This window comes from Castor canadensis, chromosome 15, assembly GCF_047511655.1.
Source record: "Castor canadensis chromosome 15, mCasCan1.hap1v2, whole genome shotgun sequence".
In the NCBI taxonomy this organism is placed as follows: Eukaryota; Metazoa; Chordata; class Mammalia; order Rodentia; family Castoridae; genus Castor; species Castor canadensis.
The window spans coordinates 97,151,472-97,168,339 of NC_133400.1; the positions used below are offsets into that span (position 1 = coordinate 97,151,472).

The 16,868-nt window shown below is 42.3% G+C and overlaps 1 protein-coding gene across 13 annotated transcripts in view; it reads right to left on the bottom strand.

Annotated features, from left to right (window-relative positions):
* Positions 1–16,868, bottom strand: part of Ryr2 (ryanodine receptor 2) — a 591,935-nt gene that overhangs the window by 195,999 nt on the left and 379,068 nt on the right. For all 13 annotated transcript variants that reach the window (XM_074056805.1, XM_020157460.2, XM_074056803.1 and 10 more), the window contains 2 exons: positions 13,329–13,537; positions 10,177–10,351 (listed from right to left, as the gene is read on the bottom strand). In XM_074056805.1, the coding sequence (XP_073912906.1) occupies positions 10,177–10,351; positions 13,329–13,537 (384 nt within the window). The remainder of the gene's footprint in view (positions 1–10,176; positions 10,352–13,328; positions 13,538–16,868) is intronic.

Genomic DNA, 16,868 nt, shown 5'->3' on the forward strand with positions numbered 1-16,868 from the left:
TGTTAGTTGTTTCTTCGAGTTCTTTAGAATCAATTGTCCAGAGGGTGAGATGATATTTGTCAGGGGAGGGTGTTTATGTAATCTATATTTCTTTCTATAATATTTTAGACTAATGTTCAAGCAGTGAGAACAATGAATGGTGTTGGCATACAGATTACAAATTAAGGAACATAATTGGGTCCTCTAATTTGTAGATCAAAAATGTAGTGGATCCTAAGGATACATTAATGGTTTTCAGGAGAATTGCAGTTAACTCTATCATTATCATTTATACTTCTTCTCCTGATGAAATTAGGGGCAGTGACATTACATAACCCCCTCAAGTATCAGAAGACAATAAAAATTACACATAACAGTTCACAATGACAGCCCCCAGTGTGTTCCCATCAGTATGCACTCCGAGGAACAGCTGTGTATCCGTGCCACCAAGAAGGATGCACAAGCAGGTCCAGCTGGGCTCCACCAAGTGTGAATGGTGAGTTTCTGGTTAAAACTAAAGAAGCTGCCTCTGTGCCAGCTTGTGAAGGAAAGCTGCCATAAATACACATCGCCCAAGCAATCAAAGGAAAGGACCTGATAAACACAACAGCTCTGAGACACTTGCACTGCACAGAGTGACAAAGATACCCAAGCACTTAACATGTCTAAGGGGCAAAGACAGAAAGAACTCATCAGGTACTGAGCATTTTCCCATTCCTGGCCACTGGCTTTGCAGGAGTTTCTAGACTGTAAGTGAAGTTAGCAGAACTGCACATAGTAGACCGTTGGGTGTTTGCTGTCCTCATCTTTGAATTCTTCTGCACTTTCATTTTAAAAATTAAGTGATGAGTGACACACACAAAGATTTATGTTCCAAACTTCTCCCTGTAGCTATGCTCTCAATTCTAGAATATTGTTTTAATAATAAAGGTTTTTCATATGGTAATCCATCATTTAGCTTTTGAGAGTCTTCAAAGGGTCAGCAACATTTAGGAAAACATTCACAGCAAACACTACTTGAACAAACATTCAACATATGGTCTATACTTTTAGAAAGGAAAAATGCCAGAAGGATTTTTATCAAGAAGTTGCACAGTGGTAGGATTTTTGACACTTTTTGTTCTCTCTTCTTTATGCCTTTCAACAAATTTCCTTCAATGAATGTGTATTTCATTATGAAAGTAAAGGATCACTTCCATTAAAAAATGTTTCATTTAATAAAACAGGATATAACAACATCCTTTTCATAAAGGAACCTGGAAGAGTGACATGGATGGAAATGGCCCAGACAGGGCGTTCTTCAAGCGCTAACAACAGGTGCAGGGTGCTGTAAGTCCACTGCCAGAAATCCTGTTATGAAATTCATATAGGATGATTATCCATTAAGAAACTTTCAACCATTTTTTTGGCAGTACTGGGTTTTGAACTCAGAGTCTCATGCTTCCTACTGCTTGAGCTCCCCCAGCCCTTTTTGCTTCTGTTTTTTTTTTAAATAGGGTCTCCCATTTTTGCCCAGGAATGTCCTAACCAAAATCCTCCTATTTACATGTTATGACTAGTTGGTATGCTTGTTGGTTAACATAGGGTCTCTTTTTGCCTTGGCTGGCCTCAAACTACAGTCCTCCTAATCTCTGCCTCCCATGTAGCTGGGATTGCAGGCATGAGCCATCACACCCAGCTCAACAATTCATTTCTTATTCAATAAATATTTATTGAGCAGGTACTACCATGTGCTAAACACTAAAAATAAAAGGTGAGCAGCATACATACCCTGGCTAAAAAGTGCTTACAGTCTAATGAGAGGTGGAGAGACAAGCAAAGGTTTTACCAAAATAGCCCACCACCCACCTAGCAGACAGGCACAAGGAGCAGAGGTAAGGGTGGAGAGACTGCAGTCAGAGACACTGGCAGAAGAAGAGTTACCATCCAACAAGAGGGCAAACAGGGACGGTGGTTGAGGCAGGGGGAATGCAAGTTTGAGGCCAGCCTGGGATATATAGCACGACCCTGTCTCAATAAAAAAAGAAAGAAGGCAGACAGGCAGCACTATGAAGAACAGAGTTTAGTGTACAACAGATTTGGATCCAAGTCTGAACCTTTGGCAAGTTACCTACATTCTCTAAGTTTTAATCCCTTCCGTAACAGCTATGCCATAGGGCTGTGGTTTTACAATGAGACCCTGCAGGTATATTGCCTAGTATGGAACATCAATGAACTTAAAGTAGAAAAAAAAGAAATGAAAGAAGAAATTAATCTATAATAAGAAAATAGTTACCTATGATATACACACAAGACTAAATACATGCAGGCATGAAAATTCATCTTGAAGGCTCCCAAAATAAGGCTGCAAACCACAATAAAGCTAATAGGAAAATTTAACCAGTAAAACCAGGCACACAGTGAACAGATGCAGTGCACCACTCTTGTACTGTTTGAAGAACCGAGACTTCTCAAAATAAAAAGTGTGTAAAACGAATTTAAAATTCTGTTAAAAGTATTTTTATGCCTTTGGATTATATAGGTTTAAAAGAGGGCTTTTTTTGCTGTTGTTGTTTATATGAAGAACAGAGATTTATTTCTCATAGTTCTGGAGGCTGGAAGGTCTAAGAACAAAGCATCTGCAGGTCTGGTGTCTGGTGAGGGCCTGGTCTTTGCTTCCAACATGGTGTCTTGTTGCTGAGTCCCCAGAGGTGAGGAATTGCTGCTGCATCTTCACATGGCAGAAAGCAAGAGGGCAAGGAGGACCGAACTTGCTCCATTACGTCCTTCTATAATAGCATTAGCCATTCTTGATGGCTGAGCCCTCCTGGCCTAATCACCTTTAAAAAGGCTCCATGTCCCCCAAATTGTTGTGTTGGGGGTTAACTTTCCAACATGTAAACTTGGGAGTCCACGTTCAGACCATAGAATTGTCTGTTGAATTAAGTCTTAGTGGTAACAAGTGTTTTTCTCGTAAGAATTATTTATATACTTGTCTTATTCTTCACCTAAAAGAGGGCTTATTTTTAGAGGATGAAATACATCAATATATCTCTATTTTTTAGGGAGTAGAGATACATATGTACGTGTATGTAAATTTTTAGCCATTTTCATTATACAAACAAATACAGATCATTTTCTCATTAATTTACACTGGTAGATGGCATATTATTGCTTTATTGTTTGGGCTTTTGAAGTCTAAGATGCAGTGCTAAAGTGTAGTAGGTACACAATGAATGCAGCTGCGTTCCAATAAAACTTTACTTACAAAAGCAGGTGGAGGGAAGGCTGGATTTGGACCTCAGGCCTCAGTATGCCAACCCCTGCCCTAGGTTACTATTCCCCATGGTCTTTCTACAGCGTCAGGAGCCTCCACTCAGCAAAAACTCAATGAATATCCACCATGTGCCAGGTACTGGACTGCACACTGAGGTTATGAACAGAATCTAAAAAAAGCCCACGACTGGGGAGCTTACCTTTGACCACAAAAGACATACAGTAATTAGGAAATAGTTATCATGTAATATCAGGGAATAATAAATGCTAACAAGACTGGCACAAATTGTACAAGATAGATTGATAAATGGAGTCATTATTAATCATTACTGCATAGCAAAATCTGATAGCTGGGTTTCAATTCTTTATTACTATGAAGCAGCCATACATACAAATATTCAACACATAAAACAGATTTCCACAAAGTCATGCATGCACCCAGCCTATGTAAAATTTTAGTCCTCCCTTCCTGTCCTTTGAACTCTGTCTTCTGTTCCAGTTACCTTAACTGACACCCTAGAACAACAGAGCGTGACAATATCAAAGGGAAGTCTTCCTAGCAGTGACTCTTAAATTAGTGCACATGAACCCAATCGGTTCTTGGGCCTGAGCCAGACCCACCCAATTTGTAAATCTGTTAAAACAGTAGCTACAACTTATGGTGAAGCTGCTTCTTCCAACAAAGGACAGATGGCTTCAGCAGTTTTTAACTTTCTCCAAGACTGAGCCTCCCCTTCCTACTGCACAGGGGTACATGAGGAGCTCACAAGTCCAACCAAGGATGGCATCACAGGACATGGTTGGGGCTGCAGCAAAAGGAAGATTAAATGGATCACCGGCATGCTAGCTTTTCCTAAGGACACATGATTTCAGATTTTAACACTTCTGAAATAACTAAGCAAATGGCCAATATTATAATATATAAAACAGCCAACAGTATACTTACTAAAAATCAGAATTTTGAATCAGAAGAAAAGGAATCATACACTTGCCTGTAGTCTATTATGTGCCAGGTAAATCTCATATGCCCATATATTATTCATTTAATAATAATCCCGTTTTTCCAGATGAGGAAACAACTATGATATCAACTGTCTAGGGTCCTGTATCTAATCAAATGGGTGCCAGGATTTGAATAAAGAATGCTGAAGGGGAGGATAAAACAAATACCAGCACAAATAACCCTTGCCTGGATCTCTGGGATCTTTAGGACTGAAAGAAGCCATCTCCAATGGCTGCTCCCTCTCACCAAAATGAGAACAGAGAGGCTATTTTCCAAAGCATCAAAAAAGGAATCATTTTCATCATTGGGTTGAGTGGATTCCCCCACTGCAGAAGTCAGGGTCATAGTCCTGACTTCTTCCTTCCTCAGACAAGTGCTAGGTTTTAATTTGGGAGATTCCCAAGTTACTTTCCTAGGACTGTCCAGTAACAGCAGACTGCACAGTGATGTGGAAGAGCCAGGCAGGTACATGCCTGGGATGGCACAGAGCTTCTAGCCTAAATTCACTCCCTGCTGGAGACATTCATGGGTAAGCCACACGCATCCATAGACTATTCTTTATCCTGGTTTCTTTCCTTTTCTTTATACCAGTGATAATGGAAAATTATCTGTCCTTGCTTTCATTAGAGGTCTTTTCTGCCCACAGCTGTGCAGTTATTTTAATTGTAAAAGTACTCTTCTGTTTTTCTCCCATGGAAAGGAATCCCAGGAGTCTGACAGTCCAAGGAATCCGGTTGTGATCACTGTGTCTTCAGATGGTAGATATGGCAGTGAAAGTGTGGTTTCTGGGTTGGAAAACACCGTTATGGCTATGGGGTTCCAAGGTTGCCTTGGCTTACAGGAGGGAAGACAGGCTGCTGAGGCTCCAGTAGAATGAAGCACAAGACAGACCGGTCCCCATAGCACACTCTGTAAAATGCAGGTAACGTCCAGGTGTGAGTGACTACTCTTTCACCGGATCCCAAATGGTAAGGTTTTCATGACTCCTTCACTTGTTTTAAATCAAGGAGAGAATTAGCTCTTCAAACTACTGGTAATAGACAGCCCTGCCCCAAAGAGCAAACTGAGAATAGTAGATCCATAAGGGACAGAAAGGTGGAGGGGGTGGCGTGGTCAACAGCCAGGGCTGTCACAAAGTATGCTTAACCAGAGTTCTATTTTCTCAGTCTAGATGCTAGAAGTCCACGATCAAAGTGTCTGATATCAGGGTTGGTTTCTCCTGAGGCCGCTTTCCTTGGTGTGAAGATGGCAGCCTTCGGGCTGTGTCTTTTCTATGTACACTGCATCCCTGGGGCAGCTGGTATCTCTTCCTCTTTTTACAAGGACACAACCCATAAGGCTTAAGGCATCACTCTATGACCGCATGTGACCTTAATGACCTCCTTAAAGGCTCCTGTTTCTAAATTCAGGCACATTGGGGCTAGGGCTTTGAACACATGAATTTGGGGGAATACAATTTAGTCCATAATAGGCATGATGGGGTCACAGCTATTTAGGATGTCTATTCACCAAAGGACACACCTCCTCCAAAGCCATGTCTTCTGAGCCCCAACAAACACTGAATTAACTCCTGAATTACAAGAACTTGAATTCTACTCAGTGGAATTGCATTTAGTACTCCTGAAAAGCATTCTTTCTCCTCCTCCTCCTTCTGCTTCCTCCTCTTCCCTCTCCTTCTCCTCCTCCTCCTCCCTCTCCTTCCCCTCCCCCCCTCCTCCATAACAACAGTTGGAATTGCACACATATCAGGAGGAGCCAGATAGCAGCAGAGTGAGACAGTTAGTCACCCTCATAGTAGTAAGAATTGGCTTGCTTTGCGTGCGTTCTTCATTCAACATATGTGGGGAGCAGGAGCTCTGTGTCAGAGAAGATTGCACGCGTCATTCTCCTGTGACATCAGCACCACGACGCTGGGGAGGGTGTAATCGCACATTCTCACTAGTACTCCCTTGACCTTATGGGATTGTTTTTAGCTTTCCTTTTGCTGTTTTCAGTGTGTGTTTCTCATACTTGAGTTTGAAGTGCATAAATACTGGGTTTAATTTCTGTATTTTGTGAAGGAATCTGGAGTTTATACTATGTGATGCTGAAGAAAGCTTTAGCAGAGCAAGGAAGCAACCAAATCGAAGAACAAAAAAAATAGAATGCAATATTAGTTTAGCGAAAACTATGCTAGCTGTCAACTTAATTTTAGGGTGACACAGTATTATTTTAATATTAATAAGGTTTGATTTGGTGGCTCAGAAACACAAATCCACAATTTCCTATTGAAATTAATGATCGATTTTTGACCTATAGAAATTTGCTCTCTGAATATACTTTGTTAAGAAGTAAGTTATCCTCAGATAGTGAAAAAGGTCACAGACAAGGCAAAAGCACCATTTGTTATTAGTTGGTCTTTGGAACTCAAGTTCTAAGAGGTTTATTTTTTTAATTGGTGAGCTGGGCTGGGTCATGTGTGAGCCACAAAATTCCCTTCTACTTCTGCAGAAACCTACGGGGAAAAGTCATGCCTTCCTAGCTTCTTTCCTGCTTGCTTATATCAATCCTCACCCCCTTGAGGTTTTGCCCTTCTGATGGCACAAAGTAGCAAGGAGAGACAAGCCCAGATGGGAAAGCCCATCTCCCATTGTTGCCAGCAGCATGCTGCTCAAGTCATTTACTGCAGGACTCTTCCTGGTCCTGAAGTCTCAGGCTGATCTAGGATGGAGGCAGGACAGGCACCGGGAGAAAGAACATGGCTGCTTTCCACCTCCTTCTCAAAACCACAGGATGGGAGAGGAGACTTCAGTAAGATGGATCTCCAAGAGGGGAGGGCTGCATCAGAACAAATTTCTGCTCAGAAATCTTTTATATAGGCAGAAGGTGGAATGTGGGAAAGAAACAAGATTCCAGAGGAGGAGATGGGAGGCCTCAGAGGACCACAGGAAACATGAAGTGACCAAATACCACCAGGAGCTGATGCAGATGGACAGGAACAAAGGGAATCCTGGGGTGCTACACACACACACACACATACACACACACACATACACACACATACACACACACACACACACACACACACACACACACACACACACACACACACACACACCACCTGTTCCAGGATAGAGGCTACCAGGACTTCACCCTCACCACTTCCTTCTGTGCTGAAACTGAAAAACCATTCTGATGTCATCCACTCTTGCAGCACATCACGGCCTCCTTTCCTCAGCAGTAATACCTCTTCTCCAGACTTTATTATCAATTCCTCCCTCTCTACTAGGTCACTCTCAAAAGCTCTGCAGATGCACTCAGAATTCTACATCCTCTCCAAGAAGCTCAAGTACATGGAACTGAACTGTGGGTTGGTATAACCATTTGTTCACGGCACAGTCTCACTCCCATCTGCTTTTTTTTTGCTATCTAGTTAGTGCTACTGAAATACTACAACACCTACTAACCTCCAACCAAGAAAACTTATCAGCTATGCCTCACCAGGGATCTACAACACATGTCTGTATGTACACGCATACATACGCATACATGTGTGCACATATGTACTATACATATAAAGCTTCCAGGTGTATCTTACCACACAGTTCTTATGATTCTCATAATAACCAATGTATGTACAATTGAGCTAACCATCTCTGCAGCAGCAAGGAGGAATCAAAAAGATGGCAAAAAATGCCAAACCATGCATAACACAGACATAATGACAGCCCAGATATAAGAAAAATTTGAAAACAAATCACTTATGAAGCTTTTTAGTACATTTGCAACTATGGTGTAATCCGTTGTTGAAAAATATACATGTGTCCTAAATTAACAGTTTTTCAAACTTGGTTATTCGAGCCCCAGGTGGCACTCTCTCAGTAGAGAGACCTCTATGGGGCAAATTAGGGACCTTCTTATAGAAAGCCATGTGAAGTGAATTTGGAGGGGGAGGGAGTAAGAGATTCCACTACCGAAAGGACCTGCACAGTCACAGATGGGAAAAAAACTCTGAAGTCCTTCAGCGGCAGAAAATTCACACTTATGACTGACCTCTACAAAATCATCAGCTAATAATCATGGCTACCTAAAGCTAAAACCTGCCCTGAAGACCAAAGAAATACTTTCCTAGGACCTGCAAATCATTTAAAAGTTTCTGAAAATTTTACGGAGTAAAAAGTCAAAAAACAAAGTTAGTCATACAAGTGTGCCACTCTTCAGATCCCCTCCCATCCATTCACGGGTGACTGAGCTGTGCAACAGTTCTGTGTCATTAGTATTTGTTAAGCCCTTGAACAGTGTGCATGGGTGTCCTGTGAAACTCTGTGTATGCTGTGAACATCTACACAAACACAACTCACACACCAATTTAAACATCTTTAACTTACAAATAAGGAAAGCATAAATAACCAAGCATTTTTCAATAACACTGATTTGAAAAATAAAATCTTAAGTCATATCCATTGTAGTGGCCAGTACAAACAGACAACAGTGAGAAAAAAATACCACTACGACCTTCCCCATATGTTGACACCCAGGAGTAGTGGAGGATTTTAGAGTGCCAATTTTACCACCTAGAGGTACAGCTGTTAAAAACATAAAGTAATAGAAATGCAAAATTCTTCTATTTTTGTAACTCTGTGCTTAAGAAATGAGGGCTGTATCTGCTCAAAAGATTGCTCCATGAATGAATACAGAACTTAATGCAGCAATGAACTGGCTAAGATTCTGAGGATCAGCAAGCTTATAGAATATTTAAAATACCAATTGCATTGAGCATGGTGGTACATGTCTGTAATCCTAGCTACCTGGGAGACAGCAACAGTAGGATCACAGTTCAAAGCTCACTGGAACAAAGTTAGCATGAGACCTGATCTGAAAAATAAACCAAAAAGCCAAAGGACTGGAGAAATAACTCAAGTGGTATAGCACTTAGCCAAGCATGAGGCCTTGAATTCAACCCCCAGTACTGAAAGAGAATAAATAAGTAAACAAGTCAATGCCAACTGAGAGGTATCATAAAATGAGTATGTATGCAAATATATTCATAGATGCAAATAAATATACATCTATGGTATACATTGAAAAGCCATTTTGAAAAAAGCACTAGCTCAATTTGAAATGAGCTATTTATACAAATGCTTATTAAATACTTTCTTGTTCCAATGCCCTAAAGCAACATGGAACACTTTGGGGCATGATGGGACTGTCTATACCTACACTGTCCAGTAGGGGATGCAACCAGCCACCTGTGGGTAAGGAATACTTGAAATGTAGCTATTGTGACTGAGAAACTCAATTTTTAACTTTCCCTGATTTACACTAAGTCTAACCAGTCCCAGGGGCCACCATATTGGCAGTGCAGCTCTGAAGAGCAAACGGCTTCTATGCTTCACCAATGCCACCATCTTCCCTTCACATTCTGCTGACAGGTCACCTCAGGCCCCCATGGTCAGAAGCATTTGCTCCTGACCTCACATAGCTCTTTCTGCATTTCCTTATTGTAGAATTTGCCCACTGATCACAAGTTACACAAGTGTCAACCTCCTCTAGCTAACTATAATCCATGTAAAGATAGCACAGGGCTTTATTCAGTTTTGTCACTGTAGCTCCCAAGAGGGCCTGACCCTTGGTGGATTCTCATTCCATTTTTGAGAAGTGAATCAGCAGGAAAAGGCTGCATAGCAACTGGTTAGCCAGGGAAGTCCTCAATGAAAAGTTACTGACTGTGGGATGGAGCACCATCCCTTCACCTGCCATTTGTGTTTTTACCCTCAAAAAGCCATTTCCACCTTATCAAAATCCCAGCTAAGAAGTGTAAGACAGCATTTCTGCTAAGGCAATTTCAAGGGTGTCCGAGCAGATTAGCACCTGGCACCCTGTGATTTGGAGCTGTAACTGTCTGCCTGCTCACCCTCAACCAGAGCCCTGAGGACCAGCAGCTGCGCCATGTCACTCACCGTCCCCAACGTCAAAGTCCTTGAAGGCCAGCTCAGAGCCCGAGTCATCCAGCAGGATTTCGCCGTTCAGGGTGAACATCATGGTGTGCTCATTCATGTCAACCATGCAGCCCACGATGTCGCCAGCTTGCCAAGAGCGCCCAAAGTGCTCATTGCCCTGGTGCCACCGCTGGGCCTACAGAGGACAGGAGAGTCCTTGTCACAGCCAGCCAGGGGAACAGCACCCACCCACCACTCACTGGCAGAACTTCTATTAGGAGCAGCACAGGATGGACCCGGCCAGGGATACCAGGATAGAGCAGTGACCGTCAGACACAGGAGCTAGGAATTCTAAACCCTCAGTGCTAATGGGAAGGGCTAGGGAAGCTTCAGCAACACCCATGATCTTGAGTCTAATATTTAAAAAGAAAAATAATAATCCTCAGACTTTCTGTTAAAAGAAAAGCTGTATGTCTTTATAACATTTATTTTTTTCTGCTACGATGAATCCTTTCTTGGATCTGGGCTGTTTGTCCACACTGTCACAAATATGAAGAATTAAGAGATGAGAATCTAGCTGTCAATTTATCATTGAAAATAACACTCAAATTTTTATCTATCTCAAAATAAAATTCCATTCCTTAGAGCCAATGGCAATGATACTTGAACAAAACAGAAATCCAGTTGCTTTGTAGTTACATACTAAAACCAAAAGCTTCCAATCCAACTTCAAAATATTCTTAGAGCTCTAAAATAGCAAAGCAAACACTGAATATAAATGACAGACTTTCCTTAAATACAGAAATGTAATCTTATATTATAAATACATTCAGATGTGAATTTTGGGTCCACATGTGTACTCCACCAGTTTATAGAGACAAAATTAGTTCTACTATTTTGTCAGATAAGTCTTTTACCTTTGTGCTTAAGTATCATCTCCACTGTGAACTGATATATAACAGGACAGTCACTGTGCAAAACTGCTAAAATCCTTCTCAAGATAACATTTTGTATTAAAAAAACACTTAAGTATCAAGAGGTATGAATTAAGAACCTGCTTACCCAGTTCTGGCAGTCTCCTTTGCCTACCTGTGCTGTCCCCACACTGGGGCCCCACCTTGCCTGTTATCTGACTGGGGTGAAGGGTATTTCATACATCTGACCCTCAGCGAGAATAAAGCCAAAGCCACATTCTAGCTGATAATTTGCTTTTAAAATTTTAAATAAATTTTTCTGATTTTGATTCAAACCCCCCACACCAAAAAAAAATGTTAAACTTTCAGGATTCAGGAAATGTGATTTGTCAAAACAAAATGGGAAAACTCTCCTCATTTACCTAGAAATGCTTCCCACACAGGGCATGACACACTTGAAATACCCAAATGTCAGTTTCTTCAAGATTGCTTGTGATTCTAATTTCCTTTTTACTTACTGAAAAGTGGCTTTACCTCCATGTGAAGAAGAATACAAATTCAATGATGAAAATCAGAAATCAACGCAATTTAATCAACACAAAGTGACTATTATCTCATTATAGTCACGAGAACACATACATTTTTAGTTTTTGAAATGTTTTATACTCAGGAGGCTGAGATTGAGCAGGACTGAGGTTCAAGGTCAGCCCCTGGCAAAAAGTTAGCAAGATCCCGGTCCCATCTCAACCAATAGCTGGGTGTGGTGGCATGCACCTGTCATTCCAGTGAACACATGGGCACAGCTTTGAGACCCTATCCAAAAAGTAACTAAAGCAAAATGGCAGGGCTCATGGCTCAAGGGATAGAGCGCCTGACTAGCAAGCACGAGTCTGAGTTCAGACCCCAGTACTGCCCCCCAAAATTTGTTAATTGTTATCTCATTGTAGCTATGAACATAGTGATACATTTTTAAATTTGAAACACTTGATACATGGAACATAACCCTTAAACATTTATTTAATACGTAAATAAATAACAAAACAAGCACTTGACCAGCTTCAGAAATGAAATCACTAGTACCCTTGAAAAGGAAAACTGTCATTGTAAATAATGTCACCAGCAGCATTCTTGGGGCTATTTTTATTTTTATTTATTTATTTTTATTCATATGTGCATACAAGGCTTGGGTCATTTCTCCCCCCCTGCCCCCACCCCCTCCCTTGCCACCCACTCTGTGGGGCTATTTTTAAATGTGATTTTTAATTGATACATAAAAATGTTCAGATTTTAAGGGGCACCATTTATTTTGATACAGAGTTTACACACATCTGTCTCCTCAAACTTTTATTATGTCCTTACAGTGAAGAATTTGAGGTGATTTCTTTTCTTCTAGTTTTGTGAAATACACACTGTCGGTATGCAGACTCACCTACGTTGCAACGACACACCACAACTTCTTGCTCCTGCTTACCTAGGACTTAGTCCCCACTGATAACCTCGCCACATTCCTCCTGGCCCTACAATCCCAGTCTCGGGGTACCTACCATCCTACTCTAGTGTGGGTTGTTACCTGTATACACATAACACTCATTCTTACTGGAGGATGGAATTACTGTGTAAATGTACATACATTTTAACTTCGTGTACGTACCATGAACACTTTTTATTACATTTAACTTGGTACATGTATTTTTAACACCTTTTTTTTGAGACAGTCTCCCTATGTAGCCCAGGCTGGCCTTGAACTCATGATCTTCCTGTCTCGGCCCCCAGAGAGCTGGAAATATAGATGTATGCCACCATCCCAGGAGTTTTTATTAAAGAGCTATGGGGTTTGAACTGGGAACCTTGCTATGCAGGCACTCTACCACTTGAGCCACACACTCCAGCTCTTTTTTGCTTTAGTTATTTTTCAGATAGGATCTTGTACTTTTTCCCCTGAGTGACCTTGGACCACAATCCTCCTGTCTATCTAGACCTCCCACCTAGCTGAATTACAGATGTGAGTGCCACCATGCCCGGTTCTTTGCCCAGCTTCCTTAAGACTTTTGATAGGCAAAGATGACTCATCTTCTCTCCAGCCTTGTGGTGAATTTCACAGCAGTGGTGGGGCAGGAGAAAGAGCTCTGGGCCTTCCAGGAGCACAGATTTCCTTTGCACTTTCAAGGCCTGAGCTGGGAAGTCCTGATCGCACTGGGCACCCCAGGGACCCGCATTGGCCACATGGAGCCCCGTCCAGGTCCCCAGCAGGGCACTCACCTTGAAGCCATCAAAGGCAAAGGCGCGTTCATCAGAGCCAAGCTCCTGATCCGGCTGACAGCCCGGCCTGCTCCAGCCAACCCGCATGTCCCCAGCAGTGACAGCCTCAAATTCAAAGTACCACCGCCCTGCCTTCACCGCATAGGTCTTCTCTGCCCGGAAGATACGAAACCGTTCCCCGGTGCTGCTGCACATCTCGGCTCTGGCGGCTGTGGGGTGTAGAGACTGGTGATCATCAGGTGATCGGGAAAGTAGGAAGGATATCCCACACCCAGGGAGCATGACCCGGGTCACCTCCCATCCTCGTCCTGTGCTGTCTACAAGTGCTTTCCCCTCTGCACTCAACCATGGCAGGTGGATCACAGGGTGCAGGGGAAACCCAGCCAAGGCTTCCCTGGGAGAGGCTGGGGATGAAGGGGTAACCCTGCCTAGGAAGGGGGTTCCTCCTTTTGCCCCATTTCAGGAGGGAACTAGCTTGCTGAGGAAGAAATATACAAGCTGCTCCTTGGTTTGGCGATGGAGGACCACATGAACTTGAGGGTGTGGTTGGAAGGACTAGGTAGCAAAACCGCTCTGCAGAAGACTGGAGCAGACATCCATGGGTGACATGGAAAAGGGAAAAGGTGGGAAAGAGGGAAAGTCATAACAGCAGACATGGCAGACCCTGAATTTGTACCCCAGGATGTCTAAGGACTCTTGATGTGGTGCAGAACTTCTCCACTCTCCCTCATTTTCCATGTGATCTGCTGCTCACTCAAATAGGTGACTAAGAGCTCTGGGAGGAATATATAAAAGTCTAGGACCAGGGGAGTACACAGGAGTTAATGTGGAAGGCAGGGTGTCATGGGGGATGGATTAGGGGTAGGGATGTGGGGGGTGAGCGTGTGGGTGTGTGGAGTATGTGGGGTACGGGGGGGACTGGGAAGGGTGAGTGGGTGTGGGTTTTGTAATGGGTGGTGTGAGTGCCAGGGGGTGGGTGGGTAGGCTTGTGGGGGAGTTGGGAGGTGAGGGGGTGGGGGAAAGGGAAAGTGGTGTGAGGGTGTATGGGGGGCTGTGGGGAAGGAGATACTGGGAGGCTGAGGCCAGAAGGTTGAAACTTCAGACCAAGAACCTGGAGCAGAATGACCACAAGAAGGCAAAGCCCCACAGAAATCACAGGGAACAGGGCTGAAGGCCCACTGATCTGATGCAACAAAGGGAATGTCACCTCAGCTAAGGTCTGCATTAGATCAGACACAGGAATGTCAGTGCCTATACGGGCCTAGGACCCTGAAGAAGGGAAGTGAGGACTTCCTAAAGCTATGGCCTGCTCTTCCCATGGAGTAAGTAGACACTGGGTGAGAGTTTGTTCTCCTTGCTCCCTTATATGATTTGGGTAACACCTTACAAATAATAGAAGTTTAAGGACAGTTTAACCATTGGGTCAGTAGGTGCCATGATGGGCTGTATCATTGAGTAGCTCCTATTCTGGGTTTTAGTAATCAATCAACAGCTGCACTTTGCGCTTTTCTTTCTTCTTTTTTTTTTTTCTTCTTTTTAGCAGGGCTGGGGATTGAACTCAGAATCTCACACTTACTAGGCAGGCACTCTACCACTCAAGTCACATCCTCAGCCCTTTTAGGAGCTTTGGTTCTTTTCAAATAGGGCCTCATGCTTTTGCTAAGGTTGGCCTGGAAAGGGATCCTTCTATCTAAGTCTCCCACATAGCTGGGATGGCAGGTGCACGCCACCACACCTCGCTATTGGTTGAGATGGAGTCTTGCAAACTTCTGGCCCAAGCCAGCCCCAAACCATCACCCTCTCGATCTCTGCCTCCCAAATAGTTGAGATTACTGCTGCTTTTGATGACAGCGGTGGCAATTATAGAACAGACGGCTGAAGCACATCTTCTGGTTTGCCTGTCAAAACCTAGGCTAGCTCTCTGAAGAAGAGAAGGAAATTATCTCTGTGGTGAAGGGTAAAAATTCTATGTCTATTACTGAATATGTAGCTTTTTAAGGAAAAAATACTAACAGATTTTCTGACAGGAAAAGGCAGGTGCTGCTAGCAACTAGTTCTCAATGCTGCCATACTAAAACAGGAAAAGTGAAATTTTTATTCATTTTTCTCAAGAAACAGAGGGCTGTTTCCTTAAATCATCCCTGTAACCTCTCCTAAACTAATCTAAAAGATGCACAATATGAAGCCAGGTGCCGTGGCTCACATCTGTAATCCTAGCTACTCAGGAGGCAGAGATCAGGAGGATCATGGTTCAAAGCCAGCCCCAGCAAATAGTTTGTATGACCCTATCTCAAAAACACCCTTCACAAAAAAAAAAAAAAGGACTGGTGGAGTGGCTTAAGGTGGGGGCCCTGAGTTCAAGTCCTAGTACCACACACACAAAAAAAGATGTATAATCAGAGCTATGGACTGCACAATTAAAGATTATTCTCAGGAAAGAATTCTCACACTAGAGGGCAGTCAAGCTCTAATTATGTCTGGAAATCATGAAGTATGGCAAGTGGCAAGGAAGGCAGGCTATTTTCCAAAACCTTTCACGTACCTAGAATATGTTAGGTGTATTGATATCATACTTCAAAAAATAACTGGTACCAACCATGCACCTTTTAAACATATTATTTATAATAGAGCAATTCAAACTGTAATAAAACCTTGTAGGGAACATAATAAATTCCATTTTCAGATGTTTATTGAGAACAATACTGCAGAGATAATGTAACTCAAATACCGAGTTCATGTTTAATCTAGAAAATCTAAGCATTCTGCTTAAAAACTAGGAAATGAATTGCAGTTCCAATTAATCATATACGGTTACATTCAATTTCACCAACGTTTTATGCTTTCAACTTTTTCCAATGTCAGCCAATTACAAATGAATACTCTTAATCTTAAGTGATCACCAGACATATTTTGCTTTAAACATAAAATCGCTCACAATTTTAAATTTCCATCTTCACCATCCTTCTTCAGGGAAAAGAAAATAACAATTTTTCCAAAGCTTCTCAACTAGACTCTCCACCTCCCAGCACTCTCCTCCTAAAATCTGTTCCTTCCCACTGTTGCCATAGTTACGTTGCTATGTAAACTCATCACACATTGAGATCTGGTTTTAAAGCTTCCCTGCACATTTATACTTGTTCCTTAGCTGGGTTTTCAAGACATTCCATGTCTTGTCTTCATCCTTCTGCCTTCATCTGTGACTGCTGTCTTTGACCTGTACCCTATATTTAGCCTGACTACATGATAGACCATCATTCAACTCCTTCTATACTGAACCACATCAGATACACTTCCCCTGCAGTAGGAATTTCCTTTTGACACTAATCTCTACATCTAACTCAGAAGATATCTTCTCCCTTCCCTGAGTCCTCTCATTGGAAAATTAATGTTTCTCATGTATTTTGCATAAAGCTCTCTTTAATCAGTAGTGTGATTTAGGATGTTGGGTTCAAGTTCATGGTTGTGAACAAGAAACATGATCTCAACTTCTGTTGTGGAATGCATACCATCGGCCTCATTGTTCACTAATCACATAGGACA